At 36.2% G+C, this 21,566-nt stretch overlaps 1 protein-coding gene across 1 annotated transcript; it reads left to right on the plus strand.

Annotated features, from left to right (window-relative positions):
- Positions 1-4,224: 4,224 nt before the first annotated feature.
- LOC149213544 (zeatin O-xylosyltransferase-like) lies at positions 4,225-5,726 on the plus strand. The gene has a single exon (XM_089389067.1). It carries the CDS (start codon positions 4,225-4,227, stop codon positions 5,638-5,640), a length of 1,416 nt encoding a protein of 471 aa, XP_089245193.1. The 3' UTR covers positions 5,641-5,726.
- Positions 5,727-21,566: the final 15,840 nt, after the last annotated feature.

The raw sequence follows: 21,566 nt of genomic DNA on the forward strand, positions 1-21,566 counted from the left end.
GCTTCGAAATCTTCCATAAAAAGATTTGCAACAATAGGGGAAAGAGGGGAACCCATGGCAACACCACAATTCTGTTCAAAGAACTCACCCTCGAAACAGAAGAAAGTGGAAGTGAGACAGATCTCCACCAGATGCGCGGTATCGGGATCTGTTAGGCGAAAGATCACTTCTAAGGCCACCTTTATAGGGATGCATGTATAAAGGGAGACCACATCAAAGCTGACGAGAATGTCCTCAGGGATAAGCTTAATATCCTTAAGCTCATTAACGAAGGATGCAGAGTCTTTCACGAAGGACTCAGTGCGGCCAACAAGGGGCTTAATTTTAAGGGCAAGAAACTTAGCCAGGAGATAGGTCAGACTGCTAATGATGTTGACGATAGGCCTCAGAGGAGCCCCTTCCTTGTGAATCTTTGGTAACGCATAGATCCTAGGAGCAATGGGATTGCTTTCAATGAGCTTGTGGCACAGGGGACTCACCGAGTTATTCGATTTGATGCTGAGAGCCACTGTCCTAGAAATCTTCTTCAGAGGGTTCTTGGGTAGTTTTTTATAACTACCACTATTGTGAAGATTCTTCCTACGGTAATCATCCTTGTTAAGGATGACCGTAGCTCCTCCTTTGTCCGCCTTCAGAACTACAACATCTTTCTTATGATTTAAGGATTTTAGGGCAGAGAATTCCTCATTGCTGAGGTTCTTCCGAGGGGGCTTAGCCTTTCTAAGGACGACAACACAATCCTGCCTAATAGTGTCCTTGATCTTATCTGGAAGATCTCTAATCCCGTACTCCACATTGCAAATAATGTCATCTACTCAGATATTTCTAGGGGCAAGGGCAAAGTTTAAACCCTTGCTTAAAAGGCTAAAAACAGAAGGGGAGAAAGAAAATCTAGAAATGTTAATAACTTTATTAGTCTTGGAAGAAGCGGGAAGAATGGTTGCCTCCCTTTCCTGGATATTCTTATATCCAGGAATAAGGATGGCCATCTCTCCCTCTCTGTGTTCCGAACTAAAACGCATACTGAGCACTATCTTCATGCCGATTCCCATCATTTCCCTGCTCAGAAGATGGGTGTTCTTAACACCCTCGCTACTTGTGCCCTTAGGATTTCTGATAGTGAGAGCTTTGATAAGGAGAGATCCCATCTCCTTGATGTCTTTGAGGAAAATGGATATAGTAGGTGCCTAGGTTAGAAAGCTTTCCATAAAACCTCTAAAAATGCATTAATTAAGAAAGAGCTTAAAGAGCACTGTCTAGGTGTCCATCTTCCCTATGTCCAAGGGACCACGGACAAGATTGCTTGGATCCTTAAGAGGTACGAGATTCCCTCAACCTTTAGGCCCGTCAACACCACTCGCAATTCCCTCCGATCGGCGAAAGATCCCATTAACCCTAAGGACATGAAGGGTGTCTACTTGATCCCTTGTTCCTGTGGGACCCCCTATATTGGGGAAACAGGGCGCTCCATCCATCAGAGGATAAGCGAACATGCAGCCGACCTGAGACATGGGAGATCCAAGTTTTCAGCATTGGCGGAACATGTAGAGAAGACCAAGCATCAGGTGTGTATAGAGGAGGCCAAGGTTGTTGCCAAAGTTGCTCAGTTCCATCATTGTAAATTCAGGGAAGCTATTGAGATTGAAAGAAGGCCAAACAATCTCAATAGAGATGACGGTTGGAAGATCACTAGATGTTGGATCCCTGCCCTTTCATCCTAGTCTTTCTCTTCCTTCCTCTCCCGCCCCTTTTTCATCTTCTTTGCTTTAGTTAGGGTTTGTCCTTCGTGTTTTAGGCTTTTTCCGGTCCTTCTCCTTATTTTTATGTTAGGCGCTCTTTCTATTTATTTCTTCCTGATTGATATTAAGGAATATAATCGTAACTATTATATATTATTATTATCAATTAATTTTTATTTTTATTTTTATTTATTTATTTTTTATTTTTTTTGTATGGTCTATTAATTTGTATTTTTTGATTTATTTATTCTATGTTCTTAATTAGTTTTTATTCATTTTTGTTTTTATGTATCTTTTAGTTATCTACCCATCTTTTTAACTGATTAGTAATATATAATTACTATAACCAACTATCACCCTAAAATTACCTTATATATAAATATATTTATATATGATAGTAAGGTCTTTTATCTAACTAATTTCCATTGAATTTATAATTTTTTATTATACCTTTTAACTAGCTTATAAGTAATCACCATATTAAATTATTTCATATTTTCAAGTTTATATGAATTATAACTAACTAACCTACCTTATATATATTTTTATATATATATGTCTTTAATATAACTAATTCCCATTTTATTTAATTTTTAAATTATACCTTGCAACTAACTTCTAATATATACAAATATATATAAAAATATACATAAGGTAGGTTAGTTAGTTGTAATTCCTAACTAATTCTCACTTAATTTATTTTTTAAATTATACCTTTCAACTAACTTCTAATATATATATTAGAAGTTAGTTGAAAAGTATAATTTAAAAATTAAATTAAATGGGAATTAGTTATATTAAAGACAAATATATATAAAGTAGGTTAGTTAGTTATAATTCCTATAAACTTAAAAATATGAAATAATTTAATATGGTGATTACTTATAAGTTGGTTAAAAGGTATAACAAAAAATTATAAATTCAATGGATATATATATATATATATATATATATATAATTTTAACTTTCTAGTAATATATAGTTATCATCTTAAAATTACCTTACATATATTTATATTTATATATTTTTATATATATAGAAGTGAGGGCCCTGTTCTAACTAATTCCCATATAAGTCACAATTTTTAATAAACTAATAGCGTAATCAACATCTATAATTATTTCTTTTATATAATCTATGGTATGATAACTAACTCCCATTAAATTATCATTTTGACATTTTGACTACAATCGTAACTCAAAATTAGCCGTTGATCAAGATAGCCGTTGGAGGCTCTGATTAGACTAATTAGCATGCAAAGCTAGATCTGTTTCTTCAACTTGTCCTGACGATGAGCCACACTAGTTGGTTCTAGATCCGTTTCTTCAACTTGTCCTGACGATGAGCCACACTAGTTGGTTCGAAATGCGTCGACAAATGTCTCTCTTTATGTGATTTAAGCCGAAGTTCTACTTATAACTAACTTATAACTATTATGGATCACAGAACCCTCAATTCAATAAATAATTAAAATTGTGATAAGTGAATTATTATGTGTAATTTTTTAAAGAACAACTATTTATGATAATTAATAACTATATAAATAATCAACAATATTCTTATATATTTATATATTTATGATTATTATATTAATATTATTATAATAATATAAATCCATAATAATATTAGTAATATTAATTATTAATAATAATTAATAATAATAATAATAATATTATTATTATTATTCATAGGTTTTATTAATTCAATCATGTTTATTTTAGTATTTTTAATATTTATCTTAGGGTTTCTATACATTGAGTTTATTACCCAAGGAATTAATACTAAAACCTCAAGGGATTATGAACTAATAAGAATAATATTAAACAAAGTGACTAATATTATAAACCCAAGGAACTAATAAACCCAACTGTTTAATATTATAAACCCAAGTAATTAGTGGACCCAACATATAAATATAAAAAACTAAGGGATCAAGAAGCACAAGGAATTGATATTACAAACACGAGATTAATAAAGATGATAATGATTAATATTATAAACCCAAAGGATTAATACTAAAACCCCAAAAGATTATGTACCCAAATAAATAATATTAAGCCCAACAAACTAATATTATATACCCAAAGTTAATAAATCTTAACATAAATATTAGAATGACTAAAATAAACCTGGTTTATTTTAATAGTAAAACTCTTTTTGTCACAATATAATATTCAACCTAATTGACCCTTCATAACAAAATTATAACCTCCCTAAACTAATATATAAAAATATATAACTGACTATTAATATATCAGATAGCCCATGAATAAATATACCTTTATTGGCTGAAAGAGTACTATTTCTTCACATAAACATAGCAAGTGTCAAAATATTTTTATATTTTCCAACCACCGTTCATGCTCTCTCGTCATCTCACAGGATTTTGCTTCTCCAGTGAGATATATATATATGTAAACCATTGCATACAAAATCCGTCCAATATATATATGTAAACCATTGCTTACAAAATCCGTCCAAGGTCATGGAAGGGGAAAGTAGATTATACGCAGTAGTGTTACCCTTCTTAGCCCACAGTCACTTCAATGCATTCTTGCACCTCTCCAGAATGCTGGCGACCAAAGGAGTAACAGTCATCTACGTTAGCCTCCCTTCAAATCTGCAGATACTCCGACCCCGAGTCTTGGGATGGGAAGACCTCCCACTCTACTTCCAGGATCTATCGGTCTCCGATTCTCCTCTGCAGGAGGGCTGCCAGAACGTCAATGACATCTCCCGCGACATGCTGCCGCTCATATTCGATCTCATACAAAAAATGCAGAAGCCCTTGGAGGCTCTCATGGCGGAGCTGACCGGCCACGAATACTACGAATCACGGGGTCTTCCACCTCCCAAACGCTTGGTTTTCATTTATGACATGTACATGTACTGCTCGGCGGCCGCGGCGGCCAAGTTCGGCATCCGGTCGTTCCAGTTCTTCCCCTGCAACGCGCTGCTGTGGCTGTGCGGGGAAGCGAGATGCTGGGAAGAGAGGGAGCCTCTGCCGGAGGTCGCCAACGCCCTCAGCACGTTGCAGGCGACGCCCGAGTTTGTCCGAACCCAGATCCAGAAGCACCAGGAGTTCACGAGGCGGCTGGCGGACGGGATTCTGATTAACACCTTTGCGGAGCTGGAGCCCAAACTCGTCCAACATCTAGAGAGCGTCGATGCCCGAGGTGGTGGTGGATACCGCAAACCTTTCTGGGCTGTCGGGCCGGTAATTGATCTCGTCGCGAAGGACAAAATCCGGAGTCCCCGGGATGTCGAGATTATGGAGTGGCTGGGTCGCCAAACGCCAGGTTCCGTCGTGTACGTCTCGTTTGGATCGGAGTCATATATTTCTCCGGTCCAAGTGAGAGAGCTGGCACTGGGACTGGAGGCGAGCGGGCAGCCCTTCCTTTGGGTGTTGCGCCGACCGGACTCAAAGCTCAGTGATGACTCCTTGTCAACGGCGAAGGAGTGGAAGGCGGGGGTGCTTCCTGATGGCTACGAGCAGCGACTTGGGGCACGGTGCTTTGTGGAGTGCCAGTGGGCACCACAGACAGCAATCTTGGCACACGAAGCGACGGGGACTTTTATTACGCACTGCGGATGGAATTCGGCTCTCGAGAGCGTGGCGGCGGGGGTTCCCATGATCGCGTTCCCGCTGCAGTCGGACCAGCCGGTCAACGCTTTCCTTCTAGTTGAAGAGGCAAAAGTGGCGGTGGAGATTAAGGTGATTGACGGCCTGAGGAAAAGAGAGGATGTGGAGAGAGCTGTGCGAAGCATAATGGCGATGGACGAAGCGGCGTTGCAGATGAAGCGAAGGGTGAAGGCGTTGAGCATAGCGGCGGCTGCAGCCATCTCTAAGGAGGGAGCAGCACGGAAGAATCTGGATGCGTTTATACAGCACTGGTCTTGAGTTCTTAGAAAACATCATAAATATGGTATTTGAACCTTTCCTCGGGTTGCGAGTGGTGAAATCAGAATTCTGAGAGAGGATTATATTTTTCATGGGAAAGATTTTAATAAAAAAAAAAAAGTTAAATACATCAAGTAGATAAAGAAGCAACTTGTTTCATGGATTATTTTTAGCGATTTAAAATATTTTTTTTTTCCTTTTTTAATTTTAGAATTGTTGTACACTAATTTAGCGTATTTGCAATCATGTTGCAATTTTTTTTAATATTTCAGAATTGTTTTAAACACTGATTTAGCGTATTTATACTTTCTAGTGGAAAATTTTCAATGCGATCTTGTTGCAATAAGAAATAAGATATCTTATTATTGAAATAAGAAATTGTGCAGCGACTTTTTTTGGGAAAGATTTGAGGATATAATTGTCTTTTTGAGAGATTTGATGATATAATTTTGAATAAGATAGTATTTTTTTGTTATTTTAAATAAATATTTAAATATATCAAGAAATTCAGTATTTTAAAATTTGGATTCTTTCATTATATAATTCAATTTATTATTCTAAAAAGTTATGAATTAAAGTTGAAGAAAATTTACATAAGATTTTTCATACTAAAATAATTTATTTATAAAAAAATTTAATTAAAATTTAAATATATTATATTTACTTAATAATTTTATATTTTAATATTTAGAGGTTTTATGAGGATATGTAAATACATACATCTATTTTGATCTACCAAATGCTTAGAGAAATCAAATTTCTCAAGATGCAAACCTTATTTTAAATATAAAATTTGAAGAAAGATTGCACCTCAAGAAATTTTATTGCTATTTCTACTTGGTAGATGAGGAGTTTAGATGAATCTATACTTTTATTTATATAAATCTCACATTGGTAGACATTAAGATATTCTTATTTTTAATTTTATTCAAACGATGATGACAGATATAGTTAGATTTTTATAATTTCTTTAATTTTTTTTTAATGTGATATAAATATCACTGATGAAACAGATAGTTCCCACCAGTGTTGCGGGGGAGCGCCCCCCCCCCCCCCCCCCCCCCCCCCTCCGCCCTCCCGATCCGCGCTCCGGGCGGGAGTGGGTCGGGAGCGCGCTCCCGAAATCGCTCCCGATTTCGGGAGCGCGTTCCCTAAAAAAAATTTCGCTCCCTGCCTTTTCGGGAGCGTTTTGCCTTTTTTGCATTTTTTTTTTTTGTAGTAATGTTCGAAATGCAATTTTTTTTTAAAGAAACAAATAGTTTTTGAGTGGGGCAACTTAATGATCAAGTCTAGGCCCTAGTATTGATATGCTATTCATGGTAATGTTAAATTCTTAAAGTAAAAGGATGAAAATGAAAATTAAAGAAAGAAATGACTCAGGATGTTTGAGAGTGGTTTCGTCCTCATTGGATTTCATATGGAGAAAGTAGAATTTTAGATTTCATTCAAAATCCAGCAGACTTATCAGTTTTTCAGGATTTCAGGATTGGGGCATTGCAATGTTTCCATTGAATTTTGTCATGTATTAGGGTATGGAACTCATATTTAATCAAGAGTACCAATCCCTCTATGTACCTTGATGTTAGTGACATTGGTTGTCGAACTCCTCTATCATGACCCTTCTAAAAATGTACGCATCACTCAAACAAAATCTTGACTTGACATGCTATGCTTTTTCTATCTTATGTTAATGCTTAGAGGGTGATATTAATGACAAAGATCCCTATACAGATACAAAGGTAATGACAAAGATACCTCTGGATATTAATGCTTGGAGGGTGATATTAATGACAAAGATCCTGATTTTGCAACAAGACTAAAAAATTAGACATTTCTCGTGGTGGCAAGAGGCCCAAGCATAAGAAATAGATAATAGATTTACTTCTCTTCTCTAGTTTCTAGTGGCTTTTATAACTATTGACTCTTTCATATTTATTATGATATTTTTTTAAACAATATATGACAATTTAAGTTTGAAGTTGGCAATTATAACTCATTAGTAATGAATTATGAATATGATGCTTCATGAAAGTTGAAAGTTGTTTCATTTCGTTTCATTTTATAACATTTCATTTCATGTTAGATATTATTTGTTGTAATGGTTACACTTAGCTTACAAGTACAACTTTGGTGATCAATGATGATAAATGTTATATATTGAATTTTGAAAGCTTGAAACTTTAAGATTGATGAATCATGAGACTCAATATGTTGTATGTTACTATGTTACTAACTTGCGGACGTGGTTGATGAAGATTATAACTTCTAGATGATTGTTGTTATATGGTTCAATCTATGCTTTTTTATGTTTTTTATATCTAATTCATCATTCTACATGTTTTTGTTGACATATATGTATCAAAAATTAAAAAATATAAAAAAATATATATTTTTTAAAAAATCGCTCCGGGATTCGCTCCCAAACCGGGAGCTTCTGAAAATGGTCACTCCCGCTCCCGCTTCCGCTCCCGCTCCCAAGTAACATTGGTTCCCACCATGTTAAGGGCAAACCCTAATGCTTTTATACCACTATGCTAAGGTTGGTGTGGCCCAGATCCTAATGGTATACCCGGGTGATTATGATTTTGAGAGCTTAGATGACCCTAGGTAGCTGATACTCAAGTCATAGGTTAGGAGTCTTAGTCATCTCAACACTCACATTACTTAGGAAAAGGAAAAAAAAACGTTATATGTGTATGTGTGTGTGAAATTGATTTGCATGTTGAAAAGCATTGACTTAGAATTGACGAGTGTAACTTATAATGTTTGACTTTGAAAACCAAATATATATATTTCAAGATTATTTAATATACTATTTTCAAATATTTGATTAGAACATAGCTTAAAGGTATCATGTGGATACATAAATCACATAATTTATGCCATAATTTAGGGATATGGTTGCAATATTCATTTTGGTTTTTTATTCTTAGGTTTTGCAAAAAAACCATCCAAAAATAAAATTATTGAAAATAGCTCAAAATTAGGTAAATAACATATTCTTTATAAAGATAGGATGTAACTAACTATACTTACCAAGAATGACTTACCACGTTTATTTATCTTTTCTTCTGCACTCATGTGGGAATACAATTGTAAATGTGTAGACTTACTAGTGATTATTAATCTAGTACTCACCAAAAATTATGTAAGCCCTTGTACCTGAGAAAGCAATTAATTTATCCACTTCATATCTTTAGTTCTTACCAGTGTAGATTATAATCTTTTTGCAATTTTTCGTGTAGCATGATTTGTAAATTTGAGTAGCACTTGCTTCTCGAGTTTAAATTTATTTTAAAATTATATGTATATTATGATTTTACCATAAAAAACACAAAATTACAATACAACAAATTGAATTTGAAACCATGTAGGCATTGTTTCTATTTTATTTAATTGAGTTGACATGTAAATGTTTATAAAAAAATATTTACACCACCAACATCACCCCCGTATTGGGTTGTAGAGGGCCCCACCTAAGCCAATACTTGTGAACATTAATGTACTGGTTTTAGATTTATCGAATGAGGTGTCAAGGGGAGATAAGAAAGGGCCCCAAACTAAGTAAGAAGGCATGTCCATGTGGACTTCATCATGCAATAAATAGATGTGGAATACCGTGGATAATATTTTTCTATTGTAAATAATTGAAATTATTTCATGGATGAGAGAGGGACACAAATTCTATTGCTTGAGGGAATTGTTGTTTTAAATATCACTCCACGCTTGTTGAGTGGGTTCAATTTTGCATTAATTAATTGAAGAAATAAAGACATGTCTAGGTGTCCTTTAGCTCTAACCATAAGAAAGAACAAGACAAATCAATGAAGGCAACATGGGCTACATTTTCGAAGAGGGGGATTGTTGTGCAATCGTGAGAGAGAATGGGTACTTAGTTGGTTAAAAATAAAAGAAAAGTTGTGGGAGATAGGGCCATCGATTGATACGTGCACCCTCCCTATCTTGAGGGCGACACATAGGAATACATAGAAAGAAATAACTTTAAGGGGATAGAAAGGTTGTGGAAGAGACAAAAAAAGATAGCATCTCGAGTAGTGTTACTAAGTGCTAGAGAGAGTTAAAACTAGCTGAAGAATCCTCTTGAAAGATTCTTGGGAATAAGCATTAGAGAGAGAGTAGTGGCTTGCCTCTGGTGTTGGGAAAAATACTGAGGGGGAGGTGAACCAATATTTTAAACTTACTTCAATTTTTCAATTTCTTGTTCTGATTTATGCATGTTATTGTCATTCAGTAAACCAATGTATGTACACGATTGTGGTAAATGCAAACTGCATATATCCATATAATTAATTTATCATTTATTTAATTAATTATTCACCCTTAACCAATGCATCATTACTTCATTATTCATTCATTAAGCAAAAACCATGAGAAGTAAAGAGAATATAGATCATCAACACACATGAACACCAAGATTTTAGGTGGAAATCCGATGTGGGAGAAAACCACCGCTGCCATTGTCTCTGTCTTCTTCTTTTACTATAAAGGAAAACATCTTACAATCTTGTATCGGCGCAAACTCTTACCAGTACACAGACACCCACCTGTAGAAGGCTACAACTTTCTCTCATTCTCCAACACCCACTGTAAGGGGCTTCAACCCCTTGATCTTGTTTACTGGATCCTACCAGTAGGGGTCACCTACCCACTGCAAAAATTTACTAGATACCACTAGAAGGAAGCTCTCACTCGCTCACTAAAGGCTCCAACCCTCAATACCTCTTGTGGACTATATTTCATAATATTTCATACTGGATCCACCTAACTCAAAACATCAAAACCTGTAGATTGTCTTTCATCATATTTTAAGACTAAACTCACTCCTAACATTAAGCCCAAACCAAGTAGCAACTCTGAATCCAAATAATGAATCAAATCATCCAATCACTAAATCACTATATCAGTAAACCAACCATCAAATCTCATCCAACTATTGCAACCAAAACAAGTCCATAATAGATATACTCTATCAGATCATACCAACCATTTATCAATAAACCATACATGATTCACTACCACAAAAACACAATGTTGTTCCTACAAACCCTTATTAAACATGCATTAGAGTGCATACTCTACTATTTTGAAGCACACCCATGTATATACATGTTTCCTTTGTACAAAAATTTGCGTAGAGATCTCGAAATATTGAACATTGAATCATTAATCACTAAACCATAATTAGATCATTCCATCAGTCACATATCACTTGAACCACTCACGGATTACTAAATAAAACTCAGATCACCATATTGTAGCATCATTACTCTTCAATATACCATACCATGTTTAACCCAATTAACATTGTCAGATACATATCAACATAATAGGGACGCCATTGATAGAAAACAACAAATAGAACATAACTGGTTAAATGTCATGAACAAGGCATGCTACAAAACCCTAGTATATATACACGACTTCCAAAAAACATGTCAATGTATGTATGCTCTTAACATGCACATCACCCACATACAGATATTCACATACTGAAAAAACATTTTACGTAATATATACAGAACCCTTCAGAGATGGATATGCGTATGTACACGACTATTCCCAAACATACCTATGTACAAATTTGAAAACTTTTGTTGCAAGCACAATTTTACTCTCCACAACCCCTATTGTCAAAATTACACACTCTTGAATACTTCATTCATATCACAACATCATTACGACCACAGATATATCATTTTTAGTTACTTAGGAATTTTCAATAAGTAAATCAAACAAGCATATATGTCGACATACTTCAAATCTTTCAGATCTAGGTATGCACGACTAGTGGTTGTGACCTCAAAGATCTATCATTTTCTTTAATTTTGCAGAATTGCCTACATGGTGGTGATTATGGTTATTTGTAGCATACCATCACTAGTGGTTGAGTGATGTGATCTTTCATAATTGGAATAATTGTACATGTAAATGTCCTTGTGATACGAGGGATGTGGGGGAAATCCCTTTATTTTTGTAGCCTGGATATCATGGTTTGTTTCTAATTGAATGTAAGTATATGTATATGAATATATTGATTGGGATGCGGGAGTCCCATTTCCTCATTGTTTTATGGAAACTAACCTCAATGGAGATTGACTATTTCTTTATGATGATTGTGGCTATTATGTTTTCTTGATGAATACTTGTCTTCGTGGTCAATCCCTTTCTTTTTTAAGGAATGGGACGTGACATACGAAAATGGTTGGTTGAAGCCTATAAAGTCTTTTATCTCACTATCATATGGAGAATCCACGTTCAGTACCTAATGTAGCTGAGTTCAAAGGAAAGGGTCTTGTGGACATCTTGTAGATGAAGGATTTGTAGCTCGACTAGAGAAAGAGACTGCAATATTAGAGTTTATCTTGAATTATTAGGAGTCCCTTCTGTTACATCATCCTATTTCATAAATACTTAGTTTAGAGGGATGTCCTTGTTTCTAATTATAAATAGACAAAGTAATTGAACAATGTGGCTCAGATAATGAGGACATGCTCGAGATCTCGAACTGTAAATTTAATGAGATGCGTTGTTGCTGTTGGCTTGAATAAAGAGGATGAATATACATACTACTTTGGTTGCTTGTGGAAAATGTTGACCTCTCGATTAGTAGTGATAGTCTTAGTAAAGAGACTAAATGAAGCCAATGAAGACTGGCATTATTTTTTATTTTGAAGGTTGATTTTAGTGGGTGATAATAGGGGTCTCGGTAAAGAGGTTTGATAATAGTGAATGCTGATAATTTTGGGTAAAGTTTGAAATTTAATCCTGTAAAGACATGATTATGCATTAAATTATGTTTATGTGTTGAAGGGTTTCTAATTATCTTCCTTAAGATCGTAGATGAAATTATTACTAGCCTTGGTACAAAGGCTAAATTTAAATTGTTGCTTTGGTATTGGTATAGAGACTGGACGAAATTAAGGATGTCGATTTTTGAATAGTATTTGGTTTCCAGTTATATCTAGAATCTTGACAAAGACATTGGAATCTTCTACAAGAATAGGTATAAATGAGTTGATATGTGCATGTGCATGTAGAAATTATGGTTTTTGTAAAATATGTTAAGATATTTATGCCCTGGATTTTGAGACATGTGATTGATATGTCAATTGAGACATGTGCACAGTTGGGGGGCAGTGTGCTTGGTAGAACATGGTAAGGAAACTGGTATATTTGTTTATGTATTAATGCAGTAACAATAGATTGCATGTGGAAGCACAGAACAAGGCTCAGTGGCAGCGAAAGGAAACATGTATCATGGCTTGGTGCAACAAGATATGGACCAAGTCCATTTAAAATGAGAAACAAGGACATCCCTCTAAAGGAAAAGAATCTTCGGGAATTTGGAGGTTGAGCTCAAGGACTTGGAATATGAACTAAAGGTCGACAAGGAAGAACTTAGAAATATTTCTAGGAAACAACAAGAACTGGATGAGTGGAATTTTGAACTACAAAAATAGTTAAGATAAATGACATATCAAACTGAATCCTCAAAATGGAAAGATGAAATTGGCAAGACGGGGCCTCATGAGGCTATAAAGGAGAAGACGATATTTTATTCTTGGTACTATGGAGAAAAGCATCTGAAAAGGGACCACCGCCATAGATAGAAGAAAAAATAAAATATCGCCCATGAGCCACATGGACACAAATCAAGGATTCAAGATGTCGAGAAGGAGGAGGGGGCATTCCCTCAAGCTCCTTGATATATACATATATGTGTCGAAGAGATCCCCTGTGAAATTTTGGGGAATGTGAGACTTTAAGGTTGATGTAAGCCTTGTAAAGGATTATTGAACTAATTTTGGTATGTGGATATACATATGTACATGTATACACACGCATGTTGGAAGTGCCATGAACGCTAGAATCATGGGGATAAAATTTGATTTTAGGGCCTGTTTTATTTAAACACCTATATGTGCTGGCTTTAATTTATCACTTTCTTGATTGACGTCATTTGATTTTAGGTTTTTGCATGGCCGTATTATTTTTGTGTGGTTTTCCTATATGATTATGATCATGAATTCTATTCTATTTTGTTGTGCTACCTCTTATTTTTCCTCTTGAATTACCTATTGATGTAATCACGGACCTTTTATTTACATAATTGGGGCTTAGGGACTTGAGACAAATCAATTGAAGGTGGCAGTGAGTTCATGAAGCTTTGGTGAGAGAGATGAAGAGGGACACGTGTAATTGACATAAATAATGACTGGTTGAGAGAGTTTTGGGTGACGAGGAACTTCAAGCTGGGCAGATGGGCTGGAAAAAGTTCATTGTTGGAACGTACTGGAGAGTTACTCCTCGAAACAATAATAGGCATAGGTGAAAACATAAGTGGCTAGAAATTGCAACATAAAAACAATGTGAGAAGAAAAGGACTGAGTGAACAACAACATGATGGCCAAGTGGCTGGTTAGTCCATGGAAAATAATGGATAGTGACATGGTAGCCATGAAAATGGCACAAGGGATGTTCTTTGATGTTAACTCAATGCACATATATAAATTTTTTATATGATCATGATCATGCCAATATTTACATACAAATATTAAAATGCCATTTTATTTGACAAGGTTTTGTTAGGGACTATTCTTTTGGAAGAGCAACTCTTTAAATTTATTTAATCCAAATGTGAATTCCATAAAAAAGTTATTGGCTAATAAGGAATCAAGTGGGAAAAATTAGCCAAGAATGATCTATGATTTCAATATCATGTGAATATGATTAATAAATTATTCCCATGTTATATTATGAATAGGGAATGTTGAAGGATATATAAGAATGAAATCATTGTGATCAGCAACGAGTGGGGAAGACACTAGATGCAATTTTTCCTAGTGTCTATGGATAGAGATAGTGTGGTCTCTAGATTGTCAACACTATTGTATATATATCGTACATTGCCAAGTGTATTGTTTATGTCTTTTGTTATACATGTGTATTCATTGTGTTGTATCATGTGTGTATGTGTATGTGTTGTGGTACACTGTGTATATGTGCATGTGTTGTGTAATGTTTTAGGATAGGCAGGTATAAGACTGTCTAGGCTCTTATGTTGTGTAATTTGTAGGACAAGAAAGTATGGGATTGTTTGGGCCTATGTTGATTTAGGACAAGTACACTGCCTAGAATATGGGTTAGTTGGGCCTACAAAGGCATGGAATACACTTATATTCTATTGACAGTAGACTGCCATGATTGGTAGTGTCCATATTCTTTGGTAGCTATTAGGCTTCATATATATATATCTATATATATATATATATATATATATATATATATATATATATATATATATATATATATATATACATATATACATATACATATACATATACATATACATACAAACACACACACACACACACATGATAGTTTGAGGAAAGGATATAAATTGGTTTTGATACTCTCTCAATGTGAGGAAACCTTGCTAAGGAATGCATCTCCCGAGGGACTGTGAAGCAGAAAAGAGGATGCATAAACTTGGATGGTGTGTGACTACATAGGAGGGGGTGACTAGATTTCCTAAGGGAGTAGGGAGAAGAGAAGGGAAGGCTGGAAAATAAATTGATTTTTAGTCATGGGCATAGACGATTGGAATTAGAAGAACATTGGGGGTGTGCTCCGAAAATAATGTGTCGAGAAATATTCATTGAGGGAACAAGGAGCGCAAGATAACAACACTGGACATTGGAGGTAGGTGGTACTCGAGAGAAAGTGAAAAATCCAAGTTGGATTGAACACCTCTAAAGAATCAAAAAAATTCAAAAGGGGCCATTGGAAGATGGCCAAATTTATGTATTAGTTATAACGGAGTGGTTGGTAAGCCACTATTCATATAAAATGTGTTGTAAAAGTTGAACAAGCTATGTATATAAAGCTCCATAATCAACAAGGTGTGGTCTAACAACATTTTTTTCATATATGGATATTGAACACCAAGGAAGGTCTTCTCCTCAAAGGGGAGGGGACTTTGACATCCCCTGGTTAATATATATCTCTTGTAAATAATTGAAATTATTTCAAATGGATCAGAAAGGGACACATATTACATTGCTTGAGGTAGGAGATCGCTCGAGGGAATTGTTGTTTTAAATATTAGTCCTGGTTGGTTGAATGGGTTGACTATGCCATAAATTAGCTGAAGAAATAATGATAGGTCTAGGTGTCCTTTATGTCTAACCATGAGGAAAAATAGGGAAAAGCATTGATGGCATCCTAGGTTGCACTATCCAAGAGGGGGACTATTGTGATATCGTGAGAGAGAATGGGAAGTTCGTAGGTTTGGAAGAAAATAAAAATATGAGTGGGAGATAGGGCCATAGATTGATACATTCTCTCTCTCTCTCTCTCTCAGGGGGTCACACATGCATACACAGAGAGGAGGATATTTCTGGGCATGTAGAAGTTGTGGAAGAGGAAATTAAGGTATCATCTTGAGTAGTGTTACTGAGCATTGGAGAGAGTTAAAACTAGATGAAGAACCTTCTTAAAATCTTATTAGAAATAAGAATCATAGATAGAGCAGAGGCTTGCCTCTAGTGGATGAAGGAAGTGTGGCCCAATGGAATTTTGTTTCAGCTATTTTTTTGGTTAAAAGCCTTCAGAAGCACTCCACCTCAAGATTTCAAATCTATCTTAGGGGTGAAAATTGCAAGTGAGGTTTGGTTGCAGATTTTCTATGGTTGGGTGGAGATTTGCATCCCAGATTCAGTTTCTTGTTAGATTTTGATATAAGTATTTCTTATGTCTTGCAGTCACAATGAATATACGTTTGTATCTACTGATTTGAATTTTTTGATGTATGAGGCATGAACTATAATTTTATTATTTACATAGCTAAATATTATGTTATGATATTGTTGAAACGAATTAATGAACTCATGTTGAGAAGTCGATTACAGTTATGGTGCTCATCTTAAATCACATTCCAATAGTGTGTGTGTGTGTGTGCATTGGTCATCTTTCAATAGAATCAACATGAAAGCACTCTTGGTAGATCTTATCTATATCTCTAAGTAGGAATAATAGAGGTTCCTCACTCTATAGCCATATTGATCCACTTACCTTGTATGGTTTCCTTTCTAGGTCTCCTAGTGAAGTATGCCTATGTCTTGGGTCTATGTTTTCCATCCTTTTCAAAACTTAGGCATAAATAGGCCTCATATTCCTATGTTGTTTATGATACTATCTCATAAGCCTTGTTAAAATGGTTTTATGTTTCTTGGACTTGACATGATAATTACAATTTGTTATACACCTAATGAGATCTTTGTTCTCATTGCTACACACTTCACCATAGGTTCTTGTTGTTGTAATTTTGCATTGACTTTCCTCATGCAAGAGTTACGCACACACACACACACAAACACACACACACACACACACACACACACACACACACACACACACACACACATACACACACACACACACACACATATATATATGCATGTGTTGTATGTATAGATTTAACACAATTACACAGTAGTATAATTGGTTACTGAGCAGAGGAAGGATAATTCATGCTAATTTAATTAAATGTTTAACCCCTACTAACGATTTGGACTATTAATGGTTTGGATGTATAATAGATCTATATGAGATAATGACCCAAATCAGAAAGATTCTATACAAGAATTTTGTAGCATTCTCATAGTGTAAATTATTGACCAAAATAATAATAAGAGGTGTATGGACTTCACTAAATAATGTAAGGGAAAAGGCTTGTAGATCCCTAAATGGATATGAGTTGTTAATTGCTTAAGAATATCATTGAAATTGAATGGAAAAGTCCTTGTTCCTACTTACATAGTCGTTCACTGATCTAGGTGGATATTGATGGCCACCCACCTATTACACTTGGACCCCCACCATCGTTTCTTTTGGTTTTTTAATTTCCTTAATTGTAGCACAGTTTACTATTTTTGGTAGTTTTTCGGGTCTTGAACTTCCAGAGTCGTTTTGAGGTCCTAAACAAAGTTTTTTTGTAAAATCACCAACAATGGTTGTATTCCTTAGATATATATTTCTAACGAGGTATTGTGTGCATCAAACAGAGATTGTATGCCAAAGTTACGACCCCGGGAAGTTGATGTACCAATTTACCCCAAAGGGGCCCATAATTTGGTGTTTCATCTCCTAGGGTTAGGTTTTTGGATGTTTTGGGGTTTTCCATTGTTTCTCAATAATAAATAGACCTTCAAGCCTCATTGTAACACAGTTCAGAGGCATGTAGTCACCATATATCTTCTCAGAGTTAATCTACCATCGCCCGAGCTAGTTTATTTCCATTTTGTATGTAAGCATATTTTAGTTCTTTCATATTAATGAAATGAAGTTTTATTTATGTTGCATATTCTTTTTTATGATTATATCTTTAATTTGTTGTGTTCTTGTTTAAATTCGTATCAGCGATATCAAATCGATCTTCTCTGTCTCGATCCATCTTCGCATGTCCCCAATGAGGTTGGGATATAAGGAGTTAGGGCTCGATCTGGTTGAACTTTTTCAAGATCAGCCTCGCAATCCCGGACAGTCGCCCATGGGGGAAATAAAGAAATACGAGGGAGAAGGAGATCCTATAAAATATTGCTCAAGGAGGCCCTTGAGAAACAAAGGAATGCGTTGATGGATAAATTTGCCTAAATCCTTAAATGGTTGGCCACCGGTGGCGCATCCACATCCAAAAACCACTCTGGAGGTGCCACTCCTTTTAAGGTACAAGTAAAATTTTACATTCCCATATTTAAGGAAAAAATAGATGTATACGTCATAGATAAATGGTTAAATCTACTCGAAGGATATCTTTTTGTCAATGGTTTTTCGAGCTGGTAAAATATTACTTTTTCTCTTCTCAAAACCACCCCCCACATCAAGGATTGGTGGGATATACTACCTTGTCGGGAACTATGAGGATAAATACATAAGGTGGACCACATTGCGGCAGGGAAGGGACCAAGACATGCCAGAGTTTACCAATGTTTTTCACACCCTTCGCACGAAGCTAGGCATCAAGGATTTTGAGAAACATTTGATACTCAAGTATTATGGCTACCTACACAGGTACATGAAGGATGAGATGGAGTTCCTGGACATCTCCTCACTCAGAATGACATACTGATATGTTGTCAAGATCGAGCAGAAGCTTAAACAGAAAAGGTGACACTTTGGATCTACAAATCCAAAGGAAAGGTTCCCCCAAATGCAGAAAAAAGACAAAGCTAAGGCAAGACAACCCAAGATAACCCGCCAAAGTTGCAAGAAAATAAAAACATCACGAAGTCGAAGAAGGACATGGGAAAGTGGTGTGAGTTCCATAAGAGCTCCACTCACAACACAAGTAAGTGTTGGGCCAGGTAGTCACTGGTGGCTGGGCTAAAGGCTTATGAATTAAATGCATGTTCTAACTCTGAGTCAGAACCCAACAAGGGGAATGAAAAAGAGAAGTAGAATATCGATGCAAAGCACAATGCCACCATTGTCACCACGAAGATCCAGAAGGAGGAACCCAAAGATCCCGAGGAGGAGGAGCGCCACTTCCACTCCAAGATGTGGGTAAAGGGTTCCCCACTATAGTTCATTGTCAACAATGGGAGCCAAAAGAACCTCATTTTAGAAAGGTCATGAAGTGGCTTGCCTTACTGACCATAGCACACACACAAGCGTACACCATCTGGTGGCTTCACCAAGGATGGGATATTCACGTCAACCATCAGTGTCACCTTCCATACAACATCAAGCCCTTCACAAATGAGGTATTATGTGATGTTTCTGCTCTTGATGTTTGTGATGTATTATTAGGCCAACCATACTTGTGGAATCGGCATGATGTATATGAGTCAAGGCCTCATGTTGTTATTGTTACATTTGGAAATAAGTTTTACAGGATACCGGAGGTAGCACCCCCTATCACCATCTCCTTGGTTACTGCAAAACAATGTAGTAAGCTCATTTCCAAAATCGGGAAATTTTTTTTGCTGATGAAATGCCCTCAAAGGAAGGAATAAGACTATGGCCACGACCTATATATAGGGTCCCTCCACATGACAATAACAAATGGAAAAGGTTGTGGAGGAGTACGAGGACATCTTCACCTCCCCCACAGGGGTGCCTATGCACTTTCAGGTCAAGCAATCCATCGATTCAACCCCAGGTGCATCGTTTACCAATGGAAAAATCCATCGGTGCTCTGTTTTGGAGAACGATGAAATCAAGAGGCAGATTCAGGAGCTTCTGCAGAAAGGTCACATTTGACTGAGTTCATAGCCCGGTCGGAGCCCAATCATGTTGGTACAGCAGAAGGATGGGACTTGGAGACTCTATAGGCCTATCGGGTGCTAAAAAAGGTCACTGTCTCGAATATGCACCTGATACCACATATTAATGACCCTCTGAACCAAATCAAGTCGGCCAAATATTTCAACAAGATCATATTGAAGTTTGGATATCACCAGGTACCAATTGAACCCTCTAATGTGTGGAAGATTGCCTTGAAAGATGAGGGAATTTTCAAATAACTGGTTATGCCTTTCAGGTTGACGAATTCTCCTGCAATCTTCATGAGGCTAATGGATGACATCTTATGGTCATTCACCAACTCATTTATGGTTGTATGCTTGGATTACATCTTGACCTTCAGCCAGATTTGGGAAGCACACTACATTTAGGTCACTAGGCATTTCAGGGTTGAGAAAAAAGTGGCAGTATTGCAGAAGTATTTCTATTGGCTGAATATTCAACAGGATCTCGGGAAGTACATCAGTTCATGCAATACGTGCACCATTTCCAAATCGACCATCAAGAAGCAAGGCCTCTATACTCCACTGCCTACCCCTAGTCATGGAAAATTTTAAGGATGAAAATTTGTTTTAAAGTTTAGAAACCTTGACGAATCTTACTAGTCCCCAAATTGAAAATTATAAAATGTTTGTTGATATCTTTGTAAAAACATGCAAATTGATAATAATTTTAGATATAGTATTTATACAATTTTGACAACTTTTAAGGTAAAATAATTTTATACTATAACATTTTGGCGAATCATTTTTAGAAAAAATTGAAATTGGCAAATGTTTTTTTGGAAAAACCATGGAAAATTATCCCACTTGCAAATATTAGCCCCTAAAATTTTCCATGCCCCTAGTCAACCATGGGAACATGTCAGGCCTTCCTTCTACTAAGCATGGTAACAACTATGTTTTGTTGTTGTCAACAGATTCTCGAAGATGGCCACTATGACAAGCTGCAAGAAGAAAATCACAGCAAATGCCACTCCTAAACTCTTCTTTGAATGAGTGTGGGTACACTTAGGGATCCCATTGTCTATCATCTCAGATTGAGACAACAGGTTCCTCAGTACATTCTGGTCTGGCCTTTTCTCGATGCTTGACACCAAGCTCACTAAGTCCACAACTTTCCATCCTCAAACTGATGGCTAGATAGAGATCGTCAACAGGATGATCATACACATTATAAGCATGTACAACTAAAAGAATCCATGCACATGGGATGATATCCTCCCCTATGTCTAGCACAAATATAACTGTGCTCTCCACATCTCGACTAACCACAACCCTTTTCAGGTGGACTTGGGATTCCAGTCACTCTATCCCATTGATGTGGCCATACCATTTGCAACTACTCAAGAAAAACTGGCTCACGTCCAGTTCGAAGCCAACAAGGCAAACAAATTCATTGAGCACATTCAATACATCCTCCAATAGGTCCGTGGATTAATGGATAGAGCCAATGCCAAGTACAAGTAGTGACATGATCAACATCAGGTGCCACACAAGTTCTAAGTGGGCAATAAAGTTTGGCTACATTTGTAGAAGGAGTGGCTCGCTGGACCCTGCTGCAAGATTCGCCTGCTTCGATATGGGCCATACATCATCACC

This window comes from Pinus tabuliformis, chromosome 1_1, assembly GCF_031772625.1.
Source record: "Pinus tabuliformis cultivar Carrire ecotype Pingquan chromosome 1_1, CPIR1, whole genome shotgun sequence".
Lineage (NCBI taxonomy): Eukaryota > Viridiplantae > Streptophyta > Pinopsida > Pinales > Pinaceae > Pinus > Pinus tabuliformis.